Source organism: Pseudochaenichthys georgianus, chromosome 10, assembly GCF_902827115.2.
Source record: "Pseudochaenichthys georgianus chromosome 10, fPseGeo1.2, whole genome shotgun sequence".
NCBI classification, from domain to species: domain Eukaryota; kingdom Metazoa; phylum Chordata; class Actinopteri; order Perciformes; family Channichthyidae; genus Pseudochaenichthys; species Pseudochaenichthys georgianus.
In genome coordinates, this window is record NC_047512.1 from 31352119 (window position 1) to 31366631 (window position 14513).

At 43.4% G+C, this 14513-nt stretch overlaps 1 protein-coding gene across 1 annotated transcript; it reads right to left on the reverse strand.

Moving 5' to 3' along the window:
* Positions 1-4820: 4820 nt before the first annotated feature.
* Positions 4821-14048, reverse strand: LOC117453331 (enolase-phosphatase E1). Its single transcript, XM_034092146.2, has 3 exons — positions 13792-14048; positions 11044-11358; positions 4821-10048 (listed from the first exon to the last, which is right to left on the reverse strand). Exons 1-3 carry the CDS (start codon positions 13807-13809, stop codon positions 6317-6319), a joined length of 4065 nt encoding a protein of 1354 aa, XP_033948037.1. The 5' UTR covers positions 13810-14048; the 3' UTR covers positions 4821-6316.
* Positions 14049-14513: the final 465 nt, after the last annotated feature.

The following is a 14513-nucleotide window of genomic DNA, read 5'->3' on the forward strand; positions in this document are numbered from 1 at the left end:
TATATTCTTTGTGTGCTACTAAGTGCTTTATAATAGCAGGATCAGTGTCTGGGCATTCAATAAACATTACTTCCAGGTGAGAGTTGCAGGGGGCTGCTAATTGACAGAAAGTTACAGAGGAATTCATTTTGACAACAAGATGAATAGAGATTGGCCAGCAGCCATAATTACCTACATTCACACTTTAGACAGAGCAACATGTTTCATGCCTTAAGCCTCTGCTAATGATTTTCATTTATACTTCAGAGGCTGCCTACAAACCTTTCATTTTTTAACTGGGAGGTATAAATCTATTTGGAAATCTGAAGAAATACTTCTTTTGAAAATGATTCAGAGGAATTAAATGTATTGTCCAGAGCATGTGAGGGACAGAAAGAGATAAGGACAGATGTGTGGGTGATGTTGTCTTTTAGTCTTAGTGAGACTGAAAACTGTTTGTTGACGGTGGACGGGTGGGCAGGCCATTAGGAAAATTGATGTGCATGCCGCTGTGTGTATGTGCTGCTGCTCTAACATCACTGCAGGCGTCACTGCAGCCACCTCACAGTGACTCCCCTGTGACTGAAGGCCTGACATCCTCCCACGCTCTTCCCATAAACTCCCCTGCCCCTCTCGGCTTGCTTTATCTATAACCTCGCCCTCCTCTCACTCTGTCCTTTTTCTTCTCCTCTCTACATTTTCTTATCCATCCATCTCTCTCCCTCCAACATCTTTCTTTTTACTTCGCCCACCTCTTTTTTATTTGCTTGTTTTTTAATCTCTCACCCCCTCATTTGGTGTGTGGGTCTTCCCTGTCTTCCGTCATGCTCTTTGCGCCCACCGTGCTGCCTGTCTCTGTCTCTATGGAAACCCCGAGTGGACAAGAGTAGCTCTGAGGTCTGTGAGACGCTGATACAGAACCTATTAGTTCACACATCTCTTTCTCTCCCAGTGAGCCACATGCTTGCAACCTGGCGCATGCAAGCCCATAGTGTGTGTAAATAGATGATGGAGGATGACAGGGCCACTACCTGCTATCACACAAGTCCTCCCCCCCAGATGAAAAAAGACACCCACATCTTCTCTTGTGCCTATGAATTATTGTTGTTGTGAATTGGGAGCAGGCAATTTTGGAGTAAGGAGGGAGTCCTATTGTTTCATTATCCTGTAGGTCTCTTCAATTACTCAGTGGAGAAGGGGACCACCTGATGCCGCCTCTCCACATATTCCCTTCTGTAGCACACACACACACACACACACACACACACACACACACACACACACACACACACACACACACACACACACACACACACACACACACACACACACACACACACACACACACACACACACACACACACACACACACACACACACACACACACACACACACACACGTTTAGCCCTCTCATCCCCCTTTCCCCCTTTAGTCTCACACCTCACAGACCGTATTTATCGAACATACAGTACATGATGTGGAGGCTGCTGTGTTGCGTAGAACGTGCGTCATTCCGATCCAAACGCATCTGAAGGACAGGTGATTTGTGATAATAGGCCTACAGACAGAATTTCACAGCTTTGGGTCGCTCTCCTGGGCACCATTGTGATTTGACGGTCACGCTAAAGTGGATCATTGCAGAGAGCAATCATAAGGAGGTCAGCTGTACAACATGTTGTTTGGGGAGACAATGAAAGTAGCTTGGTGTATGAGAACGGAGCACAAAGATGTGAAACAATCCATTCAGAGGAAATGTTAGTTGAAATGTACGTGTATCAATTACTTGGTTTTGGCAATGTGTGATTTTAACGCAGTTTATAAACTTCAATTATCTTAAACAGGACTCCAAAGGATGTGACATTTATGTACACGTCTGACTGCCTAACCCAGTCTCACGGCATTTCGTGTTCACCAACACGATTTTTAATCTATTGATTCGATTTTAAAAGCAATGTATTTCTACTGGTAATGTGTTTCGTGCCTGCAGGCTGCAGCACGTCTTTTTCTCCGGTCGGGTCGAGGAAGACCGGAAGCTGTGTGGTTCATAAAAACATGTTCTTACTCAATATCAAGCCACAGTTATTGCTTTTATTTTAAATCGTATAATTTCGGACTTTTGTTGCCGTCTGTGAGGAAAATAAATGGGGCTCAGAGCCTCAGGATACTGAAATCTGTATTTTTTATTTATTGGTTTAATTCCATAATTTCGGGCTTTTTTGGCGTCCGTCAGGAACTGAATTTCAAAATAAATATAACCGGAAACAGACGTAGGCATTTCGAGCGATTACCCAAGATCCTCAGCTATGGTTTTAAGCTCGCTGATTGGATGTGTTAGCCGCAATGCATGCTGGGATTTGGTGTTTATATTATATGAAATCCGGAAAACATTTTAAAAGAATAAAATAATACTTAATTCCGAGTGCTCTTGCTTTTCTCTTTGAAAGTCATCACATAAAGGCATTGTAATACACGGTTTGGCTGCATTACATATTACAGATCTGCCGTAGTTCTTTATTTAGAGAGCCCTGATGAGAAGACCTTTGGAAAAACTGGAAGAAATGCCGCCGAAACTGAATACTTGACGTGGATCATAAATATATCAACAATTAAACAACATCTTCAATTTCTCTTCACACAATACGTCTCCTTGCAGTATCAACACTATTTCGGCTGACTTTTACATTTGATCTAATTCATAGATAGGTTATATTTACACCATAACGGTGCACAGCTGATAGAAAAGGACTGTAGTTTTTAAAGATATTACTGATTTTCTTTGAATGTAAGAATATCAATACTGAGTCTGAAATAGTATAGCAATATGCTGTAAAATGATGTGGAACCTGTGACCCAAGTTTTTCATTCATTGCATAACTACACCGTAGTTGTGTATGATATGTCAATAAACCTTTGAAAATCTTGAAAGGGATGTGCAAAATAGCCATAATATACAGTATTTAATTAACTAGTAGTAGAGAATAACGAGTAATGAATATACTTTATTACTTGTTTCCATTCATGTCAATTGCAGATACATGTTTAGTCTTCTCAAGCACCAACTATCAAATATCTCTCCTGATTGTTGGCATTTGACAATCACCTTCCCTGAATTGTACTCAGGTGTAACTAAAGTCTGATTTAAGGGTTGTTTATATTTCACATAATTAATCACAATCTGCAAAGTAACTCAAATAAATGCAGTGGAGTAAAAATACCAGGTTAACCTCTGAATTGTAGTGGAGTAGAATTACAAAGTAACAATGAGCTGTCATGTGGGTATATATTAATGCTGCACATTATGGACACAAGCGATTTTCACCCATTTATTAATTATATGTTTTACATTTGATAACACCAATGTGTTTAATAATGGCAACTTCTAATTGTGGGAAAAACGAAAACGTTCAGTAGAGACGTCCCATAGAACATTTTGCGAAACACAATAGACAGCATGTGTAGTTCTGGGGGGGTGTTCGATTCCAGTTTTGGATAGTCTGGCGTGGGTTCGTTCCATTTCACACAGCTGTTTGACGCTCTGCGTCACCTTACGGGGACTGTAGTCCTAAACGATAGCTGGGGATTATGGGTAGTGTAGTGTCTTCGGCCATCCTAAACTCAGAAATGTTGACAATCGCAATGATGCTCGAAATGTCCCTTATAGGCCTACATCTGTTTCCGGTTATTTTTATTTTGAAATTCAGTTCCTGACGGACACCAAAAAAGCCCGAGATTATGGAATTAAACCAATAAATAAAAGCAAGGATAATTGTGTGTTATTGGTGAGTAAATAACAGTGTGTTATTTTGAAAAGAATAACAAATTAGAAGGAAAAAATATTTTAAAATACAGATTTCAGTATCCTGAGGCTCTGAGCCCCATTTATTTTCCTCACAGACGGCAACAAAATATTTAAAATAAAAGCAATAATTGTGGCTTGATATTGAGTAAGAACATGTTTTTATGAACCACACAGCTTCCGGTCTCCCACGACCCGACCGGAGAAAAAGACGTGCTGCAGGCAGTAGAAATACATTGCTTTTAAAATCGTGCTGTGCAACACGAAAAAAAGGGGCAAATCGTGTTGGTGAATATGAATCAATAGATTAAAAATCGTGTTGGTGAACACGAAATGCCGTGAGACTGGGTTGGACTGCCCTGCCTCTCTTAAGCTCACAGTGAGTAGCTGGCGTGGCGAAATACTTTTGAGCGGATAACTTCCGCTAATTAATCCACACTCCCATTTATAGGTTAATCTGGCAGGTACATTTGCCCGTTTGCCTTGAGTAAATTACTTTTTAACCTTTGACACAACCAATGCCAGATTTATGCAGTGTAGCTAAGTGAGAGCTAGTTTGCTAACCTTAGCTTGGTTGCTGGCTAACCTTATCGCTAGCAAAATAGTCACAATGTATGTGTTTTTGCCCATTGAATGGATTTTAGCTAACAATAATTGATAAGCAGGGGTCTAGGCTTATGATGTATGACGTAGGCATATCACTTTTGATAATGATTGCTACTATAACCTAATCCAAGCTAAGATTAGCCAGCTAGCTGTTATTTAGAGACTGATGTTGTTTGCTTCTAAACAATAGCTAAGAAAGGTAATAGGCAAATGGTTAGCTAGTTTTTTTTTATCATGAAGCCAATGATCAAAATAAAATATAGAAACATTAGTAACATCATGTTGAAAATGATATAACATTTTAATGTTTTGTCATGCTTTGGCCAATGCCTAGGAAGGCTGCTTGGAATATGGAGTGTAGAGACATGTGCAAGAAACCGCCGAAACCTAGACATGTTATCTTTAAATTAATTTGTAGCAATAATTACATATCTGAAGGTTTGTTGAGTTACGCCTTTATTTTATCAAAATGTACATGAAGAAATTACAACAAAGGACCATTAAAGAAGACATCAAAATGGGCAGCAATAACAGGGGTCAACAACTGAACACATACCCAACCCAGCCCCAGGCCCACCCCATTAACACCCCCAGTGCAGTGAGATAAAGACATGCCAATGATGTCTCACATTTAGGCACTTCATTTCCCTATACCAAACCATCTTTGGTCATAGTTGCTGTTTGGCTTTGAACTTGGATTCAAAAGGTTTGAGGTGGATTTAAACTTGTTTCATGTTGATTCTGACTGTGGATTAGAGGATGCTGATTTATGCTGATAGGAGTCACAGAGGTTTAAAATGCACTCCTTCAGTTTAGACAGATCTCAATTGGCCATGTTTAGAGGTGACCCAAAGATGGTTATAACCTGACCACCTCCATAAGGTAAACATTAGCATTAAATAAATCAACACCAGATGGTACAGTACTTCACATGATTACAGAAAGGACTTCACAAGTCAAAGGAATCAAGCACTACATCTTAACACATTTTACCTGAAAACAATGCAGTGTATCTGCACACGATATACTGTAATCAATACACTGTACTATTGCAAAGGCATTGTTGTTGGCATTTTTCTGTAGGAATTAACCAGTCTGTTTACCACTGAGTATTATCTTGGAAAGTTTTGCAAAAATAGATACATTTTTATTAAATTAAAAGTCTTCGCTTTGACTTCAGGATGTGGTCGACTCTACTGTATATATTAAGCTACTCATGCATCGTCTAACTGTGTTAATACAGTAAACAGCCTGCCAGTTGGTGTGCACATATGTGTGTATGTGTGGTGCATGCATGTTTGTGTGTTCTGATTAAAGTACTGTACATACTGGTAGACCTGTCCCTTAAGTATTTTTTTCAGAGTACACCCCTTCAGTAAAGGATTAACAAAGTTACATGAAACTGTTTAAGAAGCATAGTAGTAACAGTATTTGGCAGTGAGAGAACAGTCCTAATTTATCCATGCACAATATCAACCACAGGAAAGGTCCACATTCTGAACAAACCCATTAAGAACAACACAGTAAGAACAAGAAAAGAGTGATAAGAATTCAAGAACCTGGAAGTGTGAGTTTTGTGTATGTGTGTGTGCCTATGAATGTTTTTGAATGTCAACAGCACAGTTGGTTTCCCAGGGAGACCAAAGGGCTAAGACTCATGCAGTGCATAAAGCATTTTCTGGAATTTCGGCAATATTGGAAGAATTATTATTTTCCCACAAAGCCCAGATAATTACATTTAATCATATTATAACCTTACAGAGTACTCAGGGAGTTTACTGTAAAAACCCACTCAATCCCACCCACATAGGTCTATTATAGACCAAACAGTTTATCCCTGGATTATTTTTCCATTCTCCAGCTCTTTCCTCATGAAAAGCACCTTCTCCTTGCAAGATTGTGTGAGTTGTGTAATTATAATTTGTGTGTGTGTTTTAGACTAGTCCAGTCTGTGTGTGCAAGTGTAAGGGGTAGGGTTGGTAAAGCAGAGTTGATCCCGCTTGGGGTATGTAGTAGCTGCAGTAGCTAGGTTCTGCTAAATAGGGGGTATTGTGATCAGCAAGGTATGGGGCAGGCTGGTAGAAGCATGTCACATGGTCTGTGTTGGGGATAATGTTCTGCTCTCCCAGAACCTTCAGCGCCAGCACTGTGATCATGTTCAGAGTCTGACGCCTCTCATGTCCCATCAGGCACACTGTGCTGTCGTCGACCACGCGCCGCAGCGTCATCAGGTACTGGTACTTGCTCCTCTCCTCCCCGATAAAGTGGTTCTTCAAGTAGGACAGGATCTTCCTCTGCTGCTCCTGCACGTCAGAAAAATCGATGAAAAAGCGTGAGCACATATAGCGCTCCAGTGTTTTTATCTCAGTCTCGCTGGCCGGTCGGTAGTCCCTGACCAACAGGTTGCTGTACTTGAGCAAGCCACCACCCCGGATCTCCTCAGGGTTTCTAGTAGCAATTAGGCGGTAGCGCAGGTGATCCATGGCTGCCTCAAAGTCACCGTACATGCTCTCTGCTAGGACCTCGACAGCAGGGACTGAGGAAGTTGTCTGAGGAGCGATGCACTGTTCAGGCATGTCTGCATTTACCTTAGGGGCCTCTTTGTTCTCAGGCACAGGGCTGGATGCCTCATCGGCTTCTGGAGGGGCCAATTCCCCAGAGTCTACAGACTGAGAGTGAGGAAGCACATGTGAGGTGGTGCCAGGAATTGTGATTGGAAAAGAGACTGGCTCTGAAACCCCAGGCAACGATGAGATATAATCGTGTTTCTTTTTATCCTCCAATAGGACAGGATTTCCAGGCTGAGGGGAGGACTCTTTATTCTCATCCTCGCTGTCGGTTTTCAGTATCAAAGGCTCCATATGCGAAGATACTTGAGGTACAAGGTCCTCTGACTCCACCGGTGGAGTGAGGCAGAGGATGGGAGGGCTGAGGCAGGGGGAAGGCAGGCTAAGACAGACTGGAGTAGGGCTGAGGCTAAGCATAGTTGGGGTGAGGTACGGAGGGGAGCTGAGACAGGATGAGGTAGGGCTGAAACTCAGGGGTGGAGAGCTAAAGCTGGTCTCGAGGCTGACAGTATTCAGTAGCGCAGATGAGAGGAAGTTAGAGGGAGGGGTCAGACATCGGGGAGGGCTGAGGCTGGGGGGCGAGGGTGTGAAGCAGGGAGGGGAAAGACTGAGGAGGGGAGGGGTTGGACAGGGAACAGGAGGCGTGACAAGTGTGGTCTCGTGTGGGCTGTCAATCAGCTGACTAAAGTCCATCTTTTTGGTTTGTACTACTCTGGTTTCATCTTCATCACTGAGCTCAACTTCTGAGGTGTGTACAGGTTCCTGGGTGTTGGAGGTGGATGTATTGGTGAGTGAAACTAACGTGTCCACTGAACCAAGCGGCTTTGATTGTCTGGGTGCAGGGACAGTTTCACTCGTTGAAGGGTTGCTTTGCTCATCACAATGTGTGGATGGGGTCTCTTTTATGCTCTGAATACTTGTCTCACATGAACTCTCTGTGATTAGCTGACTGGAGGAGGGATCTTGAGCCAAATGAGAAATGGGATCCACAGCAGAGGTGGAGATTATATCAGGGGCTGGATCAGGAGTAAGGCCTATGTCACAAGTAGGGTTACTGGGAGGGGTGGATTCATGCTCAGGGTTTGTTTTCGTAGAGTTACCGGTTGTTGGGGTAGTTGTAGGGTCTGAACTGGGCTTTGGGTCGAATACTATCTCAGGTTCAGGGCTAGGACAAGGGTTTGGATCTACGACAGATTCGCTATCAGAGACTTGATGTGGGTCACTATTGGGGGATACCTTCCTACACATCCTTCGAGGGGGTTTGGGAGAGATGTGTTTAAGCACCACCATGTGAGCAAGTCTCTCTGAGGCCTTACATGAGGGAGAAGAGGAGGTCTTTTTGTCAGAAACAAGGCTGGGCGGTGCAGGTAAACCATCCTGAGTATCTGGAGGGCTTTCAGCTTCAAGTGTGTTAGGTGTTTTCTCTGAGTTATCGGTGTCAAGTGTGCTGTGAATCTCTGCTGTATCTTGTGTACCGACAGGCTCTGTGTTGTCAAGAGAAAGGGATGTAGAAGAGGTGGAGCAGGAACAATCAATACCCTGTGTGTTGTCTATGTTTGTAGCTTCTGAGGCTGTGATCTCTTCAGTCATTTCTCTTATTCCCATCTCATCTTTTCTCTCTTCTTGCTCAACTGTCTCTGTTTCCTCTTGTCTCTCTTCTTCTACCTGTGTCTCTATCTGTGCAGGTGAAGATGTGCTGGAGTCAGGAGCAGTCAAAGGTTGCGTTTTATCTTTCTCATCGTTACTCTGATCCTCACTGAAACACTCGGAGAAGTCTGCACTGTGACATTCTTCTGCCAGGTTTAGAGACTCTGCCTGGGTTTTGTTTGAGCTTTTTGGCGACTCGGAGTGTGCCATCTGTTCTGTGAGTTCCTCTCCTTCATCAGGGGGTTTTGTGTGGTTGGATTGTTCTTTCTGGACAGAGAGTTCCTGGTGATTTGAATGTGCTGGTTGTTGGTCATCACAGGGCTGGGTTGGCTCTGACATTTCTACCGTTGTTGGACATTCGGTGATGTCTGGGAGCTCTGGCTCGTGTCTGAGTTCAATCTGATTTGGTGGTTCAGAATTCTCAGAGGTTTGTTTCTCTTCTGACAAAAGTGTTGGTAAAGTCTGGTCAGCATTCTCAGAGGTTTGTTTCTCTTCTGACAAAAGTGTTGGTAAAGTCTGGTCAGAATTCTCAGAGGTTTGTTTCTCTTCTGACAAAGGTGTTGGTAAAGTCTGGTCAGCATTCTCAGAGGTTTGTTTCTCTTCTGACAAAAGTGTTGGTAAAGTCTGGTCAGAATTCTCAGAGGTTTGTTTCTCTTCTGACAAAGGTGTTGGTAAAGTCTGGTCAGAATTCTCAGAGGTTTGTTTCTCTTCTGACAAAGGTGTTGGTAAAGTCTGGTCAGAATTCTCAGAGGTTTGTTTCTCTTCTGACAAAGGTGTTGGTAAAGTCTGGTCAGAATTCTCAGAGGTTTGTTTTTCTTCTGAAAAATGTTTTGGTAAAGTCTGGTCAGAAAAGCTGAATGTTTCTTTGTGTTCTGATGCTTCTTTCAGCTCAACAGGTTTTATGCCTTTGTTGTCTTTCTCCACTTCGGAGTCTTTCGTCTGGTTGGACTGTTCAATTTGTTGTGTATTGGGTACAGTGTTGGACTGCTTTTCAGGTACCTCATCTCTCTGTTGTGTCTGGCTGATCTGAGCCTCTGCTTTGATGGATACGTCTTTACCAGAGGCATTTTCTGTTTTCGGGGCAGTAGGTTCTCTGAGCAGAGACGAAGAGTCTTTTTTCTGATTCTCTGCAGGCTGCTCCCTAAGTTCACCAGTTTTCATTTTCTGCTGCAACTCCTGCTGCATGTAGGACTCGAGAAGACGATCCAGAATGATCTGAAAGGAGTCAACGCTAAACTCAAACTGTCGCCTCAGCGTGTTTACAAATTTGAGCTCCAGGTTTTTGCCGCTGTTGTTAGAGAGCGAGATGAGGCTCCAGCGGTCGTGCTCATTGAAGACCTTGACCATTTTCTGGACGTAGGCTTCCTTCATTGTTGCGCTGCTTATCCGCTCTCGATTGACCCCAGCAGGTAGGCAGTCCAGCAAACAGCTCAGTACTGACTCTTTGATCACCTTAGAGAAGAAAACGTCAAAACATGACAGAACAAGTTATGACTAGAATTTGGGGAAATTAACATTTGAAGAATGTGATATTAAGGCCAATGCCATCGATTCACCATACAAAATAAGATGTTCTACAGTTAAATGAAGGTAAGAGGCGCATTCACACTTCGGTACTTTTCCCACAAAGGTTCATGCGAACTTAGTTCATGCAAACTCTTTAGTTCGCATGAACTAAGTACAGATCGCGTTCACACTGGAAAAAGTCCCTGGGGGTGGATTAGGCAAATGAAGCCGCTGACGTCACTTCTTCTTCTTCTGCTTTGGGTTTACTGGCAGGCCGCAAACCACTTAACCACGTATACTGCCGCCCAAAGTCCCCGGCCGGAAGTCCCCGGAGTTGGGGAAGGCTTCAGTATAAGCTGCTGGGACTCCCAGCAGCTTCTACTGAAGCCTTCCGAGTAAATCGCCAGAACGCCAACACCTCCTCATCTCCACCGCTCCCATGTTTTATTTTGTGTTGCCATAAGTTAGTCTCTCTGCGTTTCTGCGCTGGGCTAATGCTAATAATGCTAATGAGAGGATAATAAAATGGCGGCTTCACACAACTTTTTGGGAGTTTTACGGGGCGTGGTTTGCAATCCGCCCAGCCAATCAGAAATATAGCTCTTTTCTCACAAAAGAGCCGCACGAAAGTCTCTGCTCTCTAGCAGGGACTTTCGAGGGGGTAAAAAGGTTCGCATGAACTAATTTGAGTACCGGCTCTTTTTGGTGTGAACGCGATCATGAACTAAGTTCGCATGAACCTTTGTGGGAAAAGTACCGCAATGTGAATACGCCTATTGATAACAGAAAAATCATTATCAATGTAGCACTATAAAAATCTATATTGCAACACTCTGAGATAGAAGACGTGCTCAAGGATGGCTCAGCAAAATGAATGCTGGTTAAGGCTCCACTCATATTCCATTGATCTACTTTCATTTCCTAACAAGCAGTAATCATACCTGGAACTCCTCCTGACTGGGCAACTCCACTCCGAAGATGACGTCTAGGTCCTTGTAGCTCGTTCCGTTGTCTCGGACGAGGACGTGGCTAGCCGTGGATCCGTTCAGACGAATATCTCTCACTGTGATTCCCTGCTTCTGCAGCCTGGCCCGCACAGCCATGATGATGTCTCTAGGACGCAGCTCCAACGTGGGGAAGTTCCCGCGGCCGTGGATTGGAACCACCTCTGACAGAACCTGATGGAGGACCTCTACCTGCTCAGCGTTCAGGCATTGGAACCGCTGACTGGATTTAGTTTCAGACATGCTGCTGCCCTGAAGGGAGAGGAAGGAGGATGACAAGATTGTATTACAAGTCACCAACCAATTCTGAGTTGTCACTGTCACACACACACACACACACACACACACACACACACACACACACACACACACACACACACACACACACACACACACACACACACACACACACACACACACACACACACACACACACACACACACACACACACACACACACACACACACACACACACACACACACACACACACACACACACACACACACACACACACACACACACACACACACACACACACACACACACACACACACACACACACACACACACACACACACACACACACTCCCTGCCAGTCTGCTGTCTGCAAGTCACAGCTTGGCTAACAGCTTTTCAAAAATGCTAATGTAACTGCTGTGTTGACATGCTGACACATGGAGGGATCCACGTAGATGTGATTTGCATGAATATTGATCCACAGCTCAACCAGATCGCAACAAAGGAAGAGGAAGAGTTTGACTGGAATCACACCAATTAGTTCCTTTCTTTTTACCCAATCACAGTCACATACAATACCTGAATCAGTTCAATTTGAAAGAAAGAAAAAATACCAGATAATACATTATTTGATAAGATCGTATGAAGTATATAATTAAAATGACATGTAAGGGCAGAGTAAATCTTTGTTTATTGATTGCTTCCACCAGAGGCGCAAGGGTTAAGCTGAATGAGTCATCCCCAGCAGACTGCATTAATCACACCAACGTCACTAATTAAAGACACACATCTGTTTCTGTGTCCGTGTGCGAAGCACATTATTTGTGTACATAACAAACAATGGCTCTTGCGCACACTCCTCTGAGTGCAGTGCAGACCAGGTTGTTTTATATAACACCTTTGTAAATCGTAACACAAATTGGAACAAAGTGGGATTTAATATCAGCCAATTATGTTTGTTAGGCTTCGTAATCCTCCTCCTGGCAGTTACGCACACAGCCTCTGCATCCATCTATCAATCTCTACAAACTAGATCTATTCTTCAAGTCAGTCTGTCGAGGCACATGCAAACGTCTTGAGTGCGTCTGAGTGTGCAACTGTGGTTCATGGCAGCCCATTATGATCTTTTGTTTGTTTTAATCAATAGATGTCAGTCAGTGCTGTGGCTGAATGCTGCTGATTACTATGATTTGTCAATACCAGCAGGGTAAACATTGGGATACTAATGGGCAGTTATGGGATGCTTTCAGGTCAGTTTGTCAGGCATCAGAGAGCGACACTCTGTGAAAACCACAAACAATCTAGGAAGTGTTGAGTCTTCTAAACTGTGTTGCGTACATTTCAGCTGGAAAACAGCACTTAATTTAGCCTCCAAACTCACTGTAAAACCACTTAGCTTTCCAGAAGACAGAAAGGTTGAGTCTGAGAACACAACGCTCTCTCCTCTCTGTGCCACACTTTAACAAGTTGCAAGACTTCAAGTTGCAAAAAAACCGTAATCATACATCCAGAGGCAATAAATATAGTCCCAGGTGTTGACACTGGTCATTAAACAATGGTTGGAGGAGGCAGAGAGGCACTGCGGGACTGTTTTCAAGCTAGCCCCTGTATCTCCCCCTCCCCTTTCGCACTCTTCTGCAAACTTGCAGCCTGAGTGACTCATCCAGGCGTATCGGCTCAGCTCGCACATAATCTATGGCCATTGAAAACCCAGCACATACGGAGGGTCCTGTATTCACTGAGCTAACAACACAAACAAAGACGCTCTGTAGACTCAGGCTGCCGTCTCTGGTATACACTTTTTACAGCAGAATAAATACAGAAACAAACAATGATGTCCTGTTTATAGAAAACTATAGAAAAATGACAATGTGTCCCTGACTTTTTATTATTATTAATATAATACAGTGATATTATATGTTTGTCTCTTCCATTTACTTAAACAGTTATGATGAACTCGGGGTAATGCTGTTAAAGAAGGAAATAACTCAGTCTTTGTTGTGTCCACCCACCAAATGCATTTACAATGCCTGCACACCACACATTTAGTCTTACATATTTGGAGTTTAGAATATTTTAAATAGTAGCCTACTGCTAAACTTGTACATGGGCAATACTTCTAAAAAGATAAATAATAAGAGTTGTTACCCCGTAAAATAACCAGGCTTTAGTTTTGTACCTTCTGCTTCACAGTCCACTAATGCCTTAAATGTAGTGGAGTGATAACGAGCACTGCTGAATGCACTCTGCCCCGCTGGTCTTCACTCTAATCACAATCACGCATTTACTCACTCCTGAGACACCAGGTGAGGGCAATTAAGTGCCTGGCAGAATAAAGGGCACACTTCTGAGCTCCAGGATTTAAAGCACATTATAAACACAGCATGTAAGCTTCAGACAGATACCAAAAAAGTAAAATATCCAAACTTTACTTGAATGTCCTTACCTGTTGTTGCTGTGGCATTTGAGGGAGTGACTGTCTCCCGGTTTGATAGTAGAACCTCCTCCGAGCTTCAGGTCCCGACAGTGACTGGCTTTGTTTCTCTTCTCAAGTCCCTATACTCTCCGGTGATGCTCGGTGCTGATGTGTCCCTTATAAGGCATACGAGACTACTATGTGTGCGCGAGTTCATCCGGGCGCTGTCCAGGAGCTCGCTTGGTGCTGAAGTGAAGACTGAAATGAGTCCTCGCACTCTTGTTTTCTCCTCCGGCCGCCCGGAGCGTAACGCAGTTTCCATAGCGACCTGCCGTCATTCAGTTATGATTGCGTGCGTGCGTGCGTGTGTGTGTGGGGGGGGGGGGGGGGGGGGGGGTGGGGGGGGTGTGTGTGTGTGTGTGCAGAAGTAGGCTACAACAATGATGGTGGAGTGTGTTTTGGGCGTTAACAGATAGGCTATGATATAATTCGAAAACATTTTTAACAGCCCCTTGTGTATCCTTATTGTAAATAAAAGTTGAAAAAGCGGGCTAAATTCAAGACAGAGAGAGGGAACTTTTAGCTAAAGTAGGCCTAGCCAGGATTGTATTTGCTTTCTCCTTGTTTGTTGTATAAATGGGAGTCAAAATGGACAGTATAAAGGACTTCTAACTGAAAACTCTAATGAGACAATGTATTTTGTATTTATTTCTACAACACTTTTCATTCACTTGTTCACTGTCCCTAACGCT